General features: G+C 39.6%; 1 protein-coding gene across 1 annotated transcript in view; it reads right to left on the bottom strand.

The window, feature by feature from the left end:
• LOC128664778 (kazal-type serine protease inhibitor domain-containing protein 1-like) overlaps positions 1-13,069 on the bottom strand; it is a 149,540-nt gene that overhangs the window by 26,498 nt on the left and 109,973 nt on the right. Inside the window, exon 2 of the mRNA XM_053719584.1 lies at positions 9,028-9,188. Coding sequence (XP_053575559.1) covers positions 9,028-9,188 — 161 coding nt within the window. The remainder of the gene's footprint in view (positions 1-9,027; positions 9,189-13,069) is intronic.

Consider the following 13,069-nt stretch of genomic DNA (forward strand, 5'->3'; position numbering starts at 1 on the left):
ACCCTGCACATACAGTGCATGACTGTGATGTACTGCTCAAGACAAAGAAAAGTAAGTTCCATTTTTTCTCTACTCACTCCAATGGAAAACAACCTACTTACTGTAACCTCTCTCTACTTTTGCAGTGGGAGTAAACAGAACATGCAACACTGAAGCCATCATCGACTCTGGTGCTTATTGCAATTATATCGACAAGGATATTGTTGTAAAAAATAAAATTCCAATTGTTTGCAAAGATAACCCTGTTTCCATTCGTGTTATTGATGGATCTACCATCTCCTCAGGTCCCATCACACACAATACCGTCCCTTTACAAGTCACAACTTCTGAGGGCCACACTGAGAGCATAGCTTTTGATGTTCTTCCGTCTCCTCTTTTCCCAGTTGTTCTAGGCTTACATTGGCTACAGAAACATCAGCCCCAGATTGACTGGGGGAATCTTCAACTCACTCTGTCCTCACCATTCTGCTTGCAGCATTGCTTCCTACACAAAGATTGCTTACTACAACTCACGGAACCCACCTACCCTCTTCCCCAACAATACTCTGATTTTTCTGATGTTTTTAGCAAAAAACAAGCGCAATCTTTACCACCACACCGTGAGTATGACTGTCCTATAGAATTGCAACCAGGAGCTACCATCCCTTACGGACACCTCTACCCACTCAGCCAACCTGAATTGGACTATCTTAAGTCTTACATCGATGAGAATTTGCGGAAGGGCTTCATCCGTCCCTCAACTTCTCCAGCTGGTGCGGGAATATTTTTTGTCAGAAATAAGGATTCCAGTCTCAGACCGATAATAGATTACCGTGAATTGAACAAGAGGACCATAAAGAACCGCTACCCTTTACCACTTATCCCTGAACTCATCGAAAGGCTTTACCAAGCAAAAATGTTTACGAAACTAGACCTACGTGGGGCGTACAACCTCGTCCGGATCAGAAAGGGAGACGAGTGGCTTACGCCTTTCCGCACCAGATACGGGCATTTTGAGTACTTGGTCATGCCTTTCGGGCTGTGCAATGCCCCTGCCACATTTCAGCACTTCGTCAACAACGTTTTCAGAGACCTTCTAGACACTTGTCTAGTAATCTATCTTGATGATATTCTCATATACTCCACGACAGAACAAGATCATGTTAAACACGTCAGGAAGGTTTTATCTAGACTAAGAGAACACCACCTATTTGCAAAGCTGGAGAAGTGCTCGTTCCATACCACAGAATTGTCCTATCTAGGTTATCACATCAGTCCTAGAGGAATAAAAATGGAAGATACAAAGGTGCAAACAGTCAAAGACTGGATCAGGCCCAAAAGTAGAAAAGGAGTTCAACACTTCCTCGGCTTCGCAAATTACTACAGGAAGTTCATCAAAAACTTCTCACAAATTGCTAAACCCCTTTCCCGTCTTACAGCTGTTACAACTCCGTTCGAATGGACCACAGAGGCTACGGACGCATTCAACAACCTAAAGCACAGGTTCACTTCTGCTCCGATTCTATCTTTCCCAGATCCCTCACTACCCTACATCCTCGAAGTTGACTCCTCCGACTACGCTATAGGAGCAGTTCTCTCCCAGAGACCATCCTCTACTGGACCCATTCATCCAGTTGCATACTATACTAAGATCATGTTACCTGCCGAACGCAACTACCCAATAGGAGAAAAGGAGCTCCTTGCCATTAAACGTGCACTCGAACACTGGAGGCATCTCCTTGAGGGCACTGAACAACCGATAACGATATACACTGATCACAAAAATCTCGAGTACCTACAGACGAATAAGACCCTTTCCTCTCGGCAAATCCGTTGGTACCTTTATTTTACACGCTTCAACTTCATCATAGTCTATAAGCCAGCACATAAGAACCGTAAAGCTGATGCTCTGTCCAGGATGGATGACATTCCCATAAGTCCACCTTTCACAAACCAGATCATACCCAGCGAACGCTTCATTGGACTATCAGTCTTCCGTCCAACTCAACTACGTAATTCCTTGAAGCTGGATAAACAAATACCCCTTAACAAGCTCTCTAAAGAACCCGATGTTTTTTTTTATCATCGCCAGAAACTCTACATTCCGCCCTCTCTCAGGCATTCCTATAGAACACTCCCATGATCCACCTACCTCTGGACATCAAGGTATCTCCAGAACAGCGGAAAAGATCTCCCAGGAGTACTGGTGGCCAGATTTACTTCACTCTGTCTCTCTATATATCAAATCCTGTGTTGTCTGTACATCAACGAAGCCTGAGAATAGATCTCCATATGGTCTTCTCATGCCCATACAGGTCCAGGACAGACCCTGGCAGCATGTTGGTCTGGACTTCATCGTTGAACTTCCCCTCTCTTCTAAACAAAATACCATTTTGGTTGCAATAGATTTGTTCACCAAGATGGCCCACTTTATCCCGTTCCACAAGTTGCCAACATCAGCCGAGACAGCACAATTGTTCCTTCAGCACATAGTGAGGTTACATGGTGTACCACGTATCCTGACATCCGATCGTGGTACTCAATTTACGTCTAAGTTTTGGAAACAACTCTCATCCCTCCTTCAGTTTGATCATCGGTACAGTACCTCGTTCCATCCTCAAACTAACGGCCAAACGGAACGAGCCAATCAGTGGTTGGAACAGTATCTACGTGCCTATTGTTCACAACATCAAGACAATTGGGTTCAGTTTCTCCCTATGGCAGAGTACGCTTTTAATGATTCTCTCAACTCAACCACAAAGATGACACCTTTCTTTGCCAACTATGGCTATCATCCCTCTATTCACATCTCATCTGGGACTATCTCAAACTCACCAAAGGTTGACGACTTATCCAACACTTTACTTGAAACCTTCCGTACACTCCGCTCCAATATCCTCCAAGCCCAAAACAGTCAGAAACATCATTATGACCTTAGGCATCGTACTCCTCCGTCCTATTCCGTGGGTGACCTCGTTTGGCTATCTGCAAAAAATCTCAAGCTTCGTGTCCCAAGCAAGAAGCTAGGTAAGCTATTCATTGGACCTTTCTCCATCACTAGGGTGATAAACCCTAACGCTGTCACTCTGGATTTACCAGCTTCTATGCGTATACACCCCAGTTTTCATGTCTCCCTACTCAAACCTGCTTTACGGAGCTGCGGTACCCGACTGGTGTTGTCTCCCTCATCTCAGTTACCTGAATCTGAGGAGTACGAGGTTCAGTCGATCCTAGATTCCAGAATTCGAGAGGGTCGCTTGGAATATCTCATCCATTGGAGGGGATATTCGACGGATGATGATTCCTGGGAGCCCTCTTCCCATCTGCATGCCCCAGCTCTCGTCTCCCTCTTCCACCGTAGGCATCCTGACCGGCCGAGGCCTCAAGCTCTGGGAGCGCTTCTTTGAGGAGGGGGTGATGTCAGGATTTTACCTTTCCTAATACTCCTCCCACTTCCTCTATAAATCCTGTCACTCAAGACCAGACAGGTGCTTAGTATTTTGCATTGCAGACCTGCATGTCAGATCTCCCAGCTTCTGCTGACAACCTGTTCCCTCTCATTAAGCCTAACTCTCTGGAAGCTAACCTCTACGAGTTTATCACAGACTCATACTCCTGCAGCTTTCTGCTGAACCTACTCTGCAAAACTACCTACTGAACCTCAGCTAGAGTACTCGGTCTTTTTTACACAGACAGTGACATCTTCCTGTTGCAAGGATTACATCACAGCCCAGCCGCCACAGCAGTACTTGGCGTTCACCCAGCTAATACCCCACAGCACCGTTAAGGACTTTCTGTGCACCTACTTGAACTTTCTCCTTGTACCCCCGCTGGGGTGATTGCAGCCTCAAGCTCTTTTACCGGAACGCTATCCATCGCCGCTCCACGGCATTTGGACCACGCCCCCTGTGACATAACAGGTATCGGGCAGGCCGGTCTCACTACCTCTTAGCTACCGGAGCTGTGCGCTCTCTCTGCGCTATCTACCAATTGATTGAACTTTGTCACACACTTTTAGATAGTGATTCTTGGGATCATTACTTGCTATAACACAATTGTGAAATATAACACTCCTGTGAAGTAACAGTTTTTTGTGTTATTTAACGCTTATATGAAAGTTGTATTTAGTCTTTTCATAGGGAGATAGTTATAGTTCAGTCAGTAATTTGGTTGTAATTTTACTGCTTTACCTTTTTCCTTTCCCACTGCTAAAACATACAACATTGGGATTAAGCAGAGATTTACTATATTAACTCACATTATATTCGTCGCTGCTACTTTTTGTTTGTTTCAGCTTGAATATACTGTGATACATTTCCATATCTTTAGTTCCGCAACTGAGTATCCTTTAGTGACTACTAAATCATTTCAGAGGGATTGGAAGTTCTTACAACCTTAGATAATAATAAGTAACTGTAGTTATGCACCATAACAGTATTAGCGGTACTGACATACCTCAGCTAGATCTATCTCATAGCCATTGCAACTACCGAAACCGCCAAACGATTGCATCGTGGGCGTGGCCAAAAATGGACCCTGTGTGCTAAATGTCATCGGACCTCCCCCATAGGGAGTGAACGATGCAACATCCACGGGCAGGCTATGGAGACTCAGTGACAGCAAGGGAGTAGACAGACATGATATCTGACAATAGCCAAAATTAAACATTAAACATTAATCTATTTCAAAAAGTGTCCAATACGATAAATGAGGATTACAAGATTGTGGATCATATGGGAGTATCCTTGATGATGCTGGAGATTACAACCACCACTCATCAGCCTTGTTTACATGGATGACGTTTGCCTACATTGGTAGGATTATGGGTAGACATGTGTTATTAGTTTTGGCCGAATTTTGCCCGATTTGGAGATTCGGATGTATCTGAATTTCTGAATTGACACCATAACAAAATTTCCAAAAACGAATAAATCAGCATCCGAATTTTCAGATCTATTCTTAATTTATATTCAGAATTTTTAATTGCTCTAATCTAAACCGCAGTTCGCCGACACTAACTAAAACACTAAATAAAGCTATTAACCTCTAAACTGCAGTTCCTAAACATTGCCAACACTAACTACACCTATTAACCCCTAAACCGCAGTTCCCAGACATCACCGTCAATAACTAAACCTATTAACCCCTAAACCGCCCCCACCACATCGCTGACACTAACTAAACCTATTAACCCCTAAACCGCAGTTCCCCGACATTGCAGACACTAACTAAAACACTAAATAAAACTATTAACCCCTAAACCACAGTTCCCAAACATCGCCAACACTAACTAAACCTATTAACCCCTAAACCGCAGCTCCCCGACATCGCTGACACTAACTAAACCTATTAAACCATAATCCGCCCCCCACATAGCAACTACCCAAATTAAACTATATTAACCCCTAAACCTAACACCCCCAAACTTTAACATAATTAAAATACACCTAATTTAAAGTTACAATTATTAACTAACTACCTATTTATAAATAAATACAAACTTACCTGTGAAATACAAATAAAACCTAAGCTAGTTACAATATTACTATTTACTAACTACCTAGTTAAAATAAATACAAACTTACCTGTGAAATAAAAATAAAACCTAAGCTTAAACTAAAAAAAACCTAATATTACAAAAAATAAAAAATAACAAGATTACTAAAAATAAAAAAACCTAACATTACAAACAAATTAAAACCACAATTACAAAAAATAATAAACACTAAAATTACAAAAAATAAAAAAACTACTAATACAAAAAATAACAAATGAAATTATCCAAAATAATAAAAATTATTAATATTCTAATACCCAGTTTATTAAAAAAAAAAACACCCCAAAAATAAAAAAAACCTAATCTATAATAAACTACCAATAGCCCTTAAAAGGGCCTTTTCTAGGGCATTGTCCTAAAGTTAACAGCTCTTTTGCAAAAAAATTAAAACAAACAACCCGTAACATTACAAACCCCACCCCCCAAACCTACAAGATACAAAAAACTAACTAAAAAAAAATTATGGCATTCAGCTCTTTTTAAACCCATTAAAAAAAAAGCCCTTATCTAAAAAAAAAAACACCTAAAAAAAAAAAACTAGCACTAACCCCAAAATTGATACTCACAGTTGCTGAAATCCGGCAAAAGATCTTCATCCCAGCGGCAAAGCATCTTCATCCAGGCGGCTCCATCTTCATCCATCGCGGGACTGGCATCTTCTATCTTCTTCAACCCTGCGGAGGCGGAGAGGTCAGTGGATGCGTGGAGGCGGAGGTCCTCTTCATGCGATCGTCCCCCACACACTGAGGATTCAATGCAAGGTACCCCTTTTATATTGGGGTACTGTTACATTCCTATTAACTGAAAAATTCAATCAGCCAATAGGAATGAGAGCTGCTTAAATCCCATTGGCTGTTCAAATCAGCCAATATGATTTAAGCAGCTCTCATTCCTATTGGCTGATTCAAATTTTGGCTGTTCAATTTTTTTTGTAATTTTAGTGTTTATTATTTTTTGTAATTGTATTTTAATTTTTTTAGTTTAAGCTTAGGTTTCATTTTTATTTCACAGGTAAGTTTAATAGGTAGTTACGGTAGTTAATAATTGTAACTTTACTTTAGGTGTATTTTAATTATGTTAAAGTTAGGCTTATGGGTTAATATAGTTTATTTAGATAGTTGCGATGTGGGGGGGGGGCGGCGGTTTAGCGATTAATAGGTTTAGTTAGTGTCGGCAATGTGGGGGGCGATGGTTTAGGGGTTAATAGGTTTAGTTAGTGTTGGTAATTTGAGGGAGCAGCCGTTAAGGGGTTAATAGCTTTATTTAGTGTTAGTGATGCCGGGGAACAGCAGTTTAGAGGTTAATAGGTTTAGTTAGTGTTGGTGATGTGGGGGGGGCGGTGGTTTAGGGGTTAATAGGTTTAGTTATTGTTGGCGATGTGGGGGGACAGTGGTTTAGGGGTTTACAGCTTTATTTAGTGTCGGCGATGTCAGGGAACGGTGGTTTAGAGGTTAATATGTTTAGTTAGTGTTAGCAATGTGGGGGGGCTTCAGTTTAGGGGTTAATAGCTTTAGTTAGTGTCGGCGATTTGGGTGACAGCGTTTTTTTTAGATAATTTTGTTTTGGGAATCGGCATATTCCTTATGTTAAGTAAAATCGTTTTTCAGAACCAGCACTCACTTACAAGCTCTAAATCTTATAAGCTCTAAATCTTAGCTGAGAGCTTGTAAGTGAGTGCTGGACTTTCTCTGTGTGTTGTATTAATTTGTTTTGTAATTTTCCCTATGGTTCTTGCACCCAGACCTGTCTGGGGTTAACTGCCTGTGACTCTGGGGACAGCACAGCTTTCTGTGAGTGCCCGTGAGCACCCAGTGCTGAGCATGTTGCAGGGTCATGGGATGTGTACCCGGTCCGGTATGAGAGTGCAGTCCCCTTCTGTGTTTTGTATATATATATATATATATATATATATATATATATATATATATATATATATATATATATATAACAAAGATGAGTGATGAATCCTAACGGACGATATCCGTGTTCCCAGAGACTTCACAAAGCAGGCACAGCAGGATTTTTGATCCGTTTATTGTTTATTGTTTTTTCTTGTGACAATAAACGGATCAAAAATCCTGCTGTGCCTGCTTTGTGAAGTGTCTGGGAACACTGATATCGTCCGTTAGGATTCATCACTCATGTTTGCTGTTTGTTTGTATGGCAGTGCACCAGGTGGTTGCTGGATTTGAGTGTGCCGTTTCCAAATTGAACTATATACATATATATATATATATATATATACATTTAAATTAAAAATAAAAAGATATTTTTTTTCTATGTGAAGAACATTTAAAGTATTCCTAACTCACCAGGTTTAGCACAGTTGGTCTAACGCAGTGTTGGATTAGCGCACAAGCGAAAACTATTAGATTTTTTTTTGCAGTGCACCCCATAGACCTTTAGTGGGAGAAGTTAGCATGGCTGTGGTTCCAAAAGTTCTAAAGTTAGAGTGCATCAATCATTCGCTCTTGAAACTTTTTACTTTCAACTTGTTATACATGTGCTAACCCAGCCGCAATAAGTTTTTGCTTTGAGCGCTTTGTAATCTGGCCCTGAAAGTCTCATGGGAGGTTTCTACTAGGCATTGGCATTTTTTTTAGAAGTCACCATTCGTTTGTTAAACGTAGGCACTAGGCCGAATATGGGCACAGGTAGCTTCATTCAGTTCTTATCTTTGCCAGAAATATTGGTGTGAAAGTGCAAAACACAAAGATCTAGATTTGCACAAATCATTGTGTGCTCCACTTTCACACTAACATATCTGGCACCAAAAATAAATTGATGCCTCTTCCTGCAGCCATTTCAGGAAAAAAAAATATCTATCTATCTATCTATCTATCTATTCTTCCATCCATCCTTCCATCTATAGGGCTAAGTGAATATTGAAAACAGTATGACTTTAAACTTACCTTATAAACCTGTGAAGCACATTTTACATATAATACAATAAGAAAGAGAATATCTAGATTTCTAAATTAGTATTTCTTGGTATAACCCTGTACAAAAATACACAAATATAAAGATAATAAATATGTAATTCACAGTCCTTTGCTTAGTATGCTTAGTATGCTGTAATGCATTTCTCATTTTATCATTCAGAAAAATAAGATTTCACAGGAAACAAAACAGTTAGTAGAATACTTTCTCTTAGTAAATTATATAAAGGACCTCACAGATTCAGTCAACTACGAGAAAAAAGAAAAGAAAATGCGCACGCGGAGAACTGGAAATCTGGAAAGTTTAGGGGAAAACTGATTTTTAAAATTAAATAAATAATTTTACATATGTAGTGGTGGAGTTAAAATATGTTGTCTTTACTCCAAAACACAAGCAATTGATGTCCTCTTCTAGCTTCTGTAGGGAAAGTATCATGAAGTAAGACAAGTCGGTAACTATACATTTTAGTGCCCCCTGAGGTTTGTTGTAAAGAGCATACACACTATACTAACCCAACACTTTAGGATTACTAGGAAAGAAAATAAAGTTACCTGAACTGAAATATGAGCATCATCCCCTGGCAGATATCTATTATTTCCTTCTTTCCTCCATTCAAGGTGTGGCATTGGAAATGCTGATACCTCACAGCCAAAAATAATATCATTTCCAGTAAAATTTCGGGCATCTTTAGGTGGTATTGAAATAAATGGAGCTGAAAAAAAATCAGTAGAATATTACAAATAATTATCTACATAAACAAAAAAAATCCCCAGAGGGCTAGATTGCAAGTGGTGCGCTAGCGTTAGCATGCGCACAATTTTGAAATATCACACCCACATAACTTGCGCACTTATAACAAGTTTAAAGTAAATGCGACCGCATGAGTGCAAATTAAATTTGCGCTTGTCAGGTTAGCACAACTGAAGATCTTGCATAAAGGGTTAGGACTAAAAACAATGTGGCACCAAACACAACATAATTACATTTAAATTAACAGTTACACATACAGTATATATACAATAGAAGTTAATCATATAGATATATAAAAAAAAAGGTTAAAAGGTATATGGTATATGACAAGGTATTTGAATGGAAAGGTCTATAATGTATATATACATACACATTTATATATATATATATATACATACATACAGTATATATTTAAATGTAAATACACATATTTTAGCCCTTTTCATTTAAATATCTGAAAAGAAGAAAACTATTTAATATTTAATAATGTGTCTTACTGTGTATAGACTGTAAATACTTTACATTCCAATGTTCTTCTCATATGTACTATATATATATATGAGGTATAGATATAGATTTCGCAAAAATAAATTAGGTATATATACAGCAGGTTAGCGCTGCAGGTTCAACTCTTGTCGGGTTAGCATGTGAGCAGTAAGTGTTAGTTTTTTATCTCCAGTTTGCGCTCTCCATCTATGGGGAGAAGGAGTTAAAGAGGTTGCAATATCCAATGTCCTGAAAATAACGCGCTTCAGCTTACGCTCCTGCACAAACATTTTACTTTCAACTTCTAATACGTTGGGTTAAACTGTGCACGTTAAAAGTTTTCTTCTGGCGGTGTTTGTGATTGAGCGAAAGTTCTAAATAGTGTGCCACTTGTAATCTGGCTCATAATGTAGTGTGTATGGATTTCAATGTTCTTCAGTTCATCTCACATTTTTACATCTTATATATCGGGCCCCATGTACTGATAAGGTGGGCGAACAGCTTCCCAACTTGCAAAGCTGTCTGCCCGCCTTCGCTACATACGGGCAGCAGATCTGCTCGGAAGCTGGCCTGTATGTACCATTACACACTCATCGCAGTGTGTTATGCCTGTCCCTTCATTCGTGCTACCAATCACGCAACTGAAGGGGCTGTCAATCACTGAGAGTGAGCTCTCTGTGATTTTCCCTTGCCACCTCAGAGGTGGCGTAGGGTCACGGATGTAAGAAGCAGCGGTCTAATGACTGCTGATTTTTACATTGGGGGAAGCAGGCTTGTATATGTGAACCTGCCCTGCAAGGGCTCCGGAGAAGCTGTCGCTGCTTCATACTTGGAGCCCATAAACTAGACCAATGATAGACTTCTACCATCAAAGCCATGACATATTTTGTTTTAAAGAATCATCTTTAACTTCTAATATCTTAGTTTTTCCTATCATCATTCTTCTACATCAGATCACATTCTACTACCTTTTACTGTATGTAGTTTACTATCCAGAAAAGGTAACATGTTTAGATGTATTCCAGTTTTGGGCAACATGAATATTTAACAATTAATAAATATAGTAGAACAAATTTGACATATTTTTTGTCTAGATGAGTCCTAAATCCAGCAATAACCAATTTATTGTCCCAAACAATCTTAAAAAAATATTTATGTATTATCCTTTTGAAAAAGTGCAGCCATTTAAAAATACTGGTCTTACATAATATTCCAATACAGTGTTAAAAGAACAGAAAGCAGAGCAAAATTTCTTCTTATTCATAATAAATCAAAGCGCCAAAAATGTGCCCTTACATAAAATAAAACTAAATCAGCATGAACTACAAGCTCCCACTGATGCAGTCACTCTATGTGTCCCTCTGGACCGCGGGAACACTGTAGTGGTTCTGATAATATAGCCCAATGCTTTTCGTTTCTTGCCTACAGACTTTTTCAAGAGCCTCTCTTATGAAAAGGGAAAAGGAAACCATATGGAAGCTTGTAGTTCATTCAGATCCAGTTTTATGTCCTGTAAGTGCAAATTTTGTACACACTGGGGCCGATTAACCAAGCAGTCAATCAGCCACAATGCATCTGTTTCCGCGCGAGCCTTCAGGCTCACCGGAAACAGGAGTTAAGAAGCAGCGGTCTTAAGACGGCTGCTCCTTAACTTGTCCGCTGCCTCTGAGGCTGCAGACATCAATCCGCCCAATCTCATACGATCGGGTTGATTGACACCCCCTGCTAGCGGCTGATTGGCCGCAAATCTGCAGGGGGTGGCATTGCACAAGCAGTTCACCAGAACTGCTTGTGCAATGATATATGCCAACAGCGTATGCTATCGGCATTTATCGATGTCTGGCGGACATGATCGCTACAGCGGGTCATGTCCGCCAGACACTTGATACATCGGCCCCACTGTTGTTATTATGATTAAATAGTACCTTTGAGTTGGAGTTGCACTTTTTTACAGAACATAAACATTGAGCTACCATTTAAGTGACAAATGCTACTATTAGAATCACCCATACTAGAATGATGTTGTATCCAGTATGTGGGCCTTTTACCTCTAGCTTTATTTATTTCGTTATTGCCCCCTGCCTGGACCTTTATTGACTGTACTTGGGCAAGTTCTGCTGCTGTATTTTGGCTAAGTAAACAGTACTGAGCTTTTTCATTTTTACCTGTTAGTTATATCTTGATGCTGCTGTTGCTTTCTGTTACTGTGTTAAAGTGAAAGTCAACCATAGCGTTTTTGAAACGTTAGGGTTGACTGTTGAAACAAATAAAGGTCACTTTCTGTCATGAAGTATAAGATACTTTATGCAGAAAGTGCCTTTATTCATTTCAACTGTTCGCCGTTCTTAGCTGATACAGCAGCCCAAGGCACAAAAAATTTTTTTTTTCACCTCTTAGCAAATAGCCGTGCGGTAAATCTTTCTCCCGTGGGTGCCAAACTGGATTTACCGCACGGCTATTGGCTAAGAGGTGAAAACGTCACCTCTTAGCAAAAAAAATGTTTTGGCCGTGGGCTGCCGTAGCAGCTAAGAACAGCGAACGGTTGAAACAAATAAAGGCACTTTCTGCATGAAGTATCTTATATGCAGAAAGTGTTGACTATTGTTTCAATAGTCAACCATAGCGTTTCAAAAATGCTATGGTTGACTTTCACTTTAAAGGGACATAATACTCATATGCTAAATCACTTGAAACTGATGCAGTATAACCGTAAAAAGCTGACAGGAAAATATCACATGAGCATCTCTATGTAAAAAAGGAAGATATTTTACCTCACAATTTCCTCAGCTAAGCAGAGTAAGTTCTGTTTAAAAAGTTATACTCAGCTGCTGCTCAGCTGCAGGTAAAAAAAAAAAAATGAAGAAATGAACAGCAGCCAATCAGCATCAGCAGTGCTGAGGTCATGAACTCTTTTACTGTGATCTCATGAGATTTCACTTAACTCTCATAAGATTTCATTGTAAACTTCCTTACACTGAATAGGGATATAAGATGAGTGTGCACGAATGCTCGCTCCTTCCGCTGTCCCGGGACAGACATACTGATTTGTTGCTTAGAAGTCCTTTACAATGGTATGTGGCTACTGAGAAACTTTTGAGGTAAAATATCTTTCTTTTTTACATAGAGATGCTCAGGTGATATTTTCTAGTCAGCTTTTTACAGTTATGCTGCATCACTTTCAGTGTTTAAACGTTTGGGTATTATGGCCCTTTAAGGGGATCTGCAAATACCAGAATTAATTTGGCTACTTGAGCTACAAAATAAAGCACTTTATACTAACATAATGACTGTGGTGGGTGAAGTTTGGTTATTGAAAAAAAAATGCAGCAAACACTATCGGCCAGATTACAAGTTGTG

The sequence above is a fragment of the Bombina bombina genome, chromosome 6 (assembly GCF_027579735.1).
Source record: "Bombina bombina isolate aBomBom1 chromosome 6, aBomBom1.pri, whole genome shotgun sequence".
Lineage (NCBI taxonomy): Eukaryota > Metazoa > Chordata > Amphibia > Anura > Bombinatoridae > Bombina > Bombina bombina.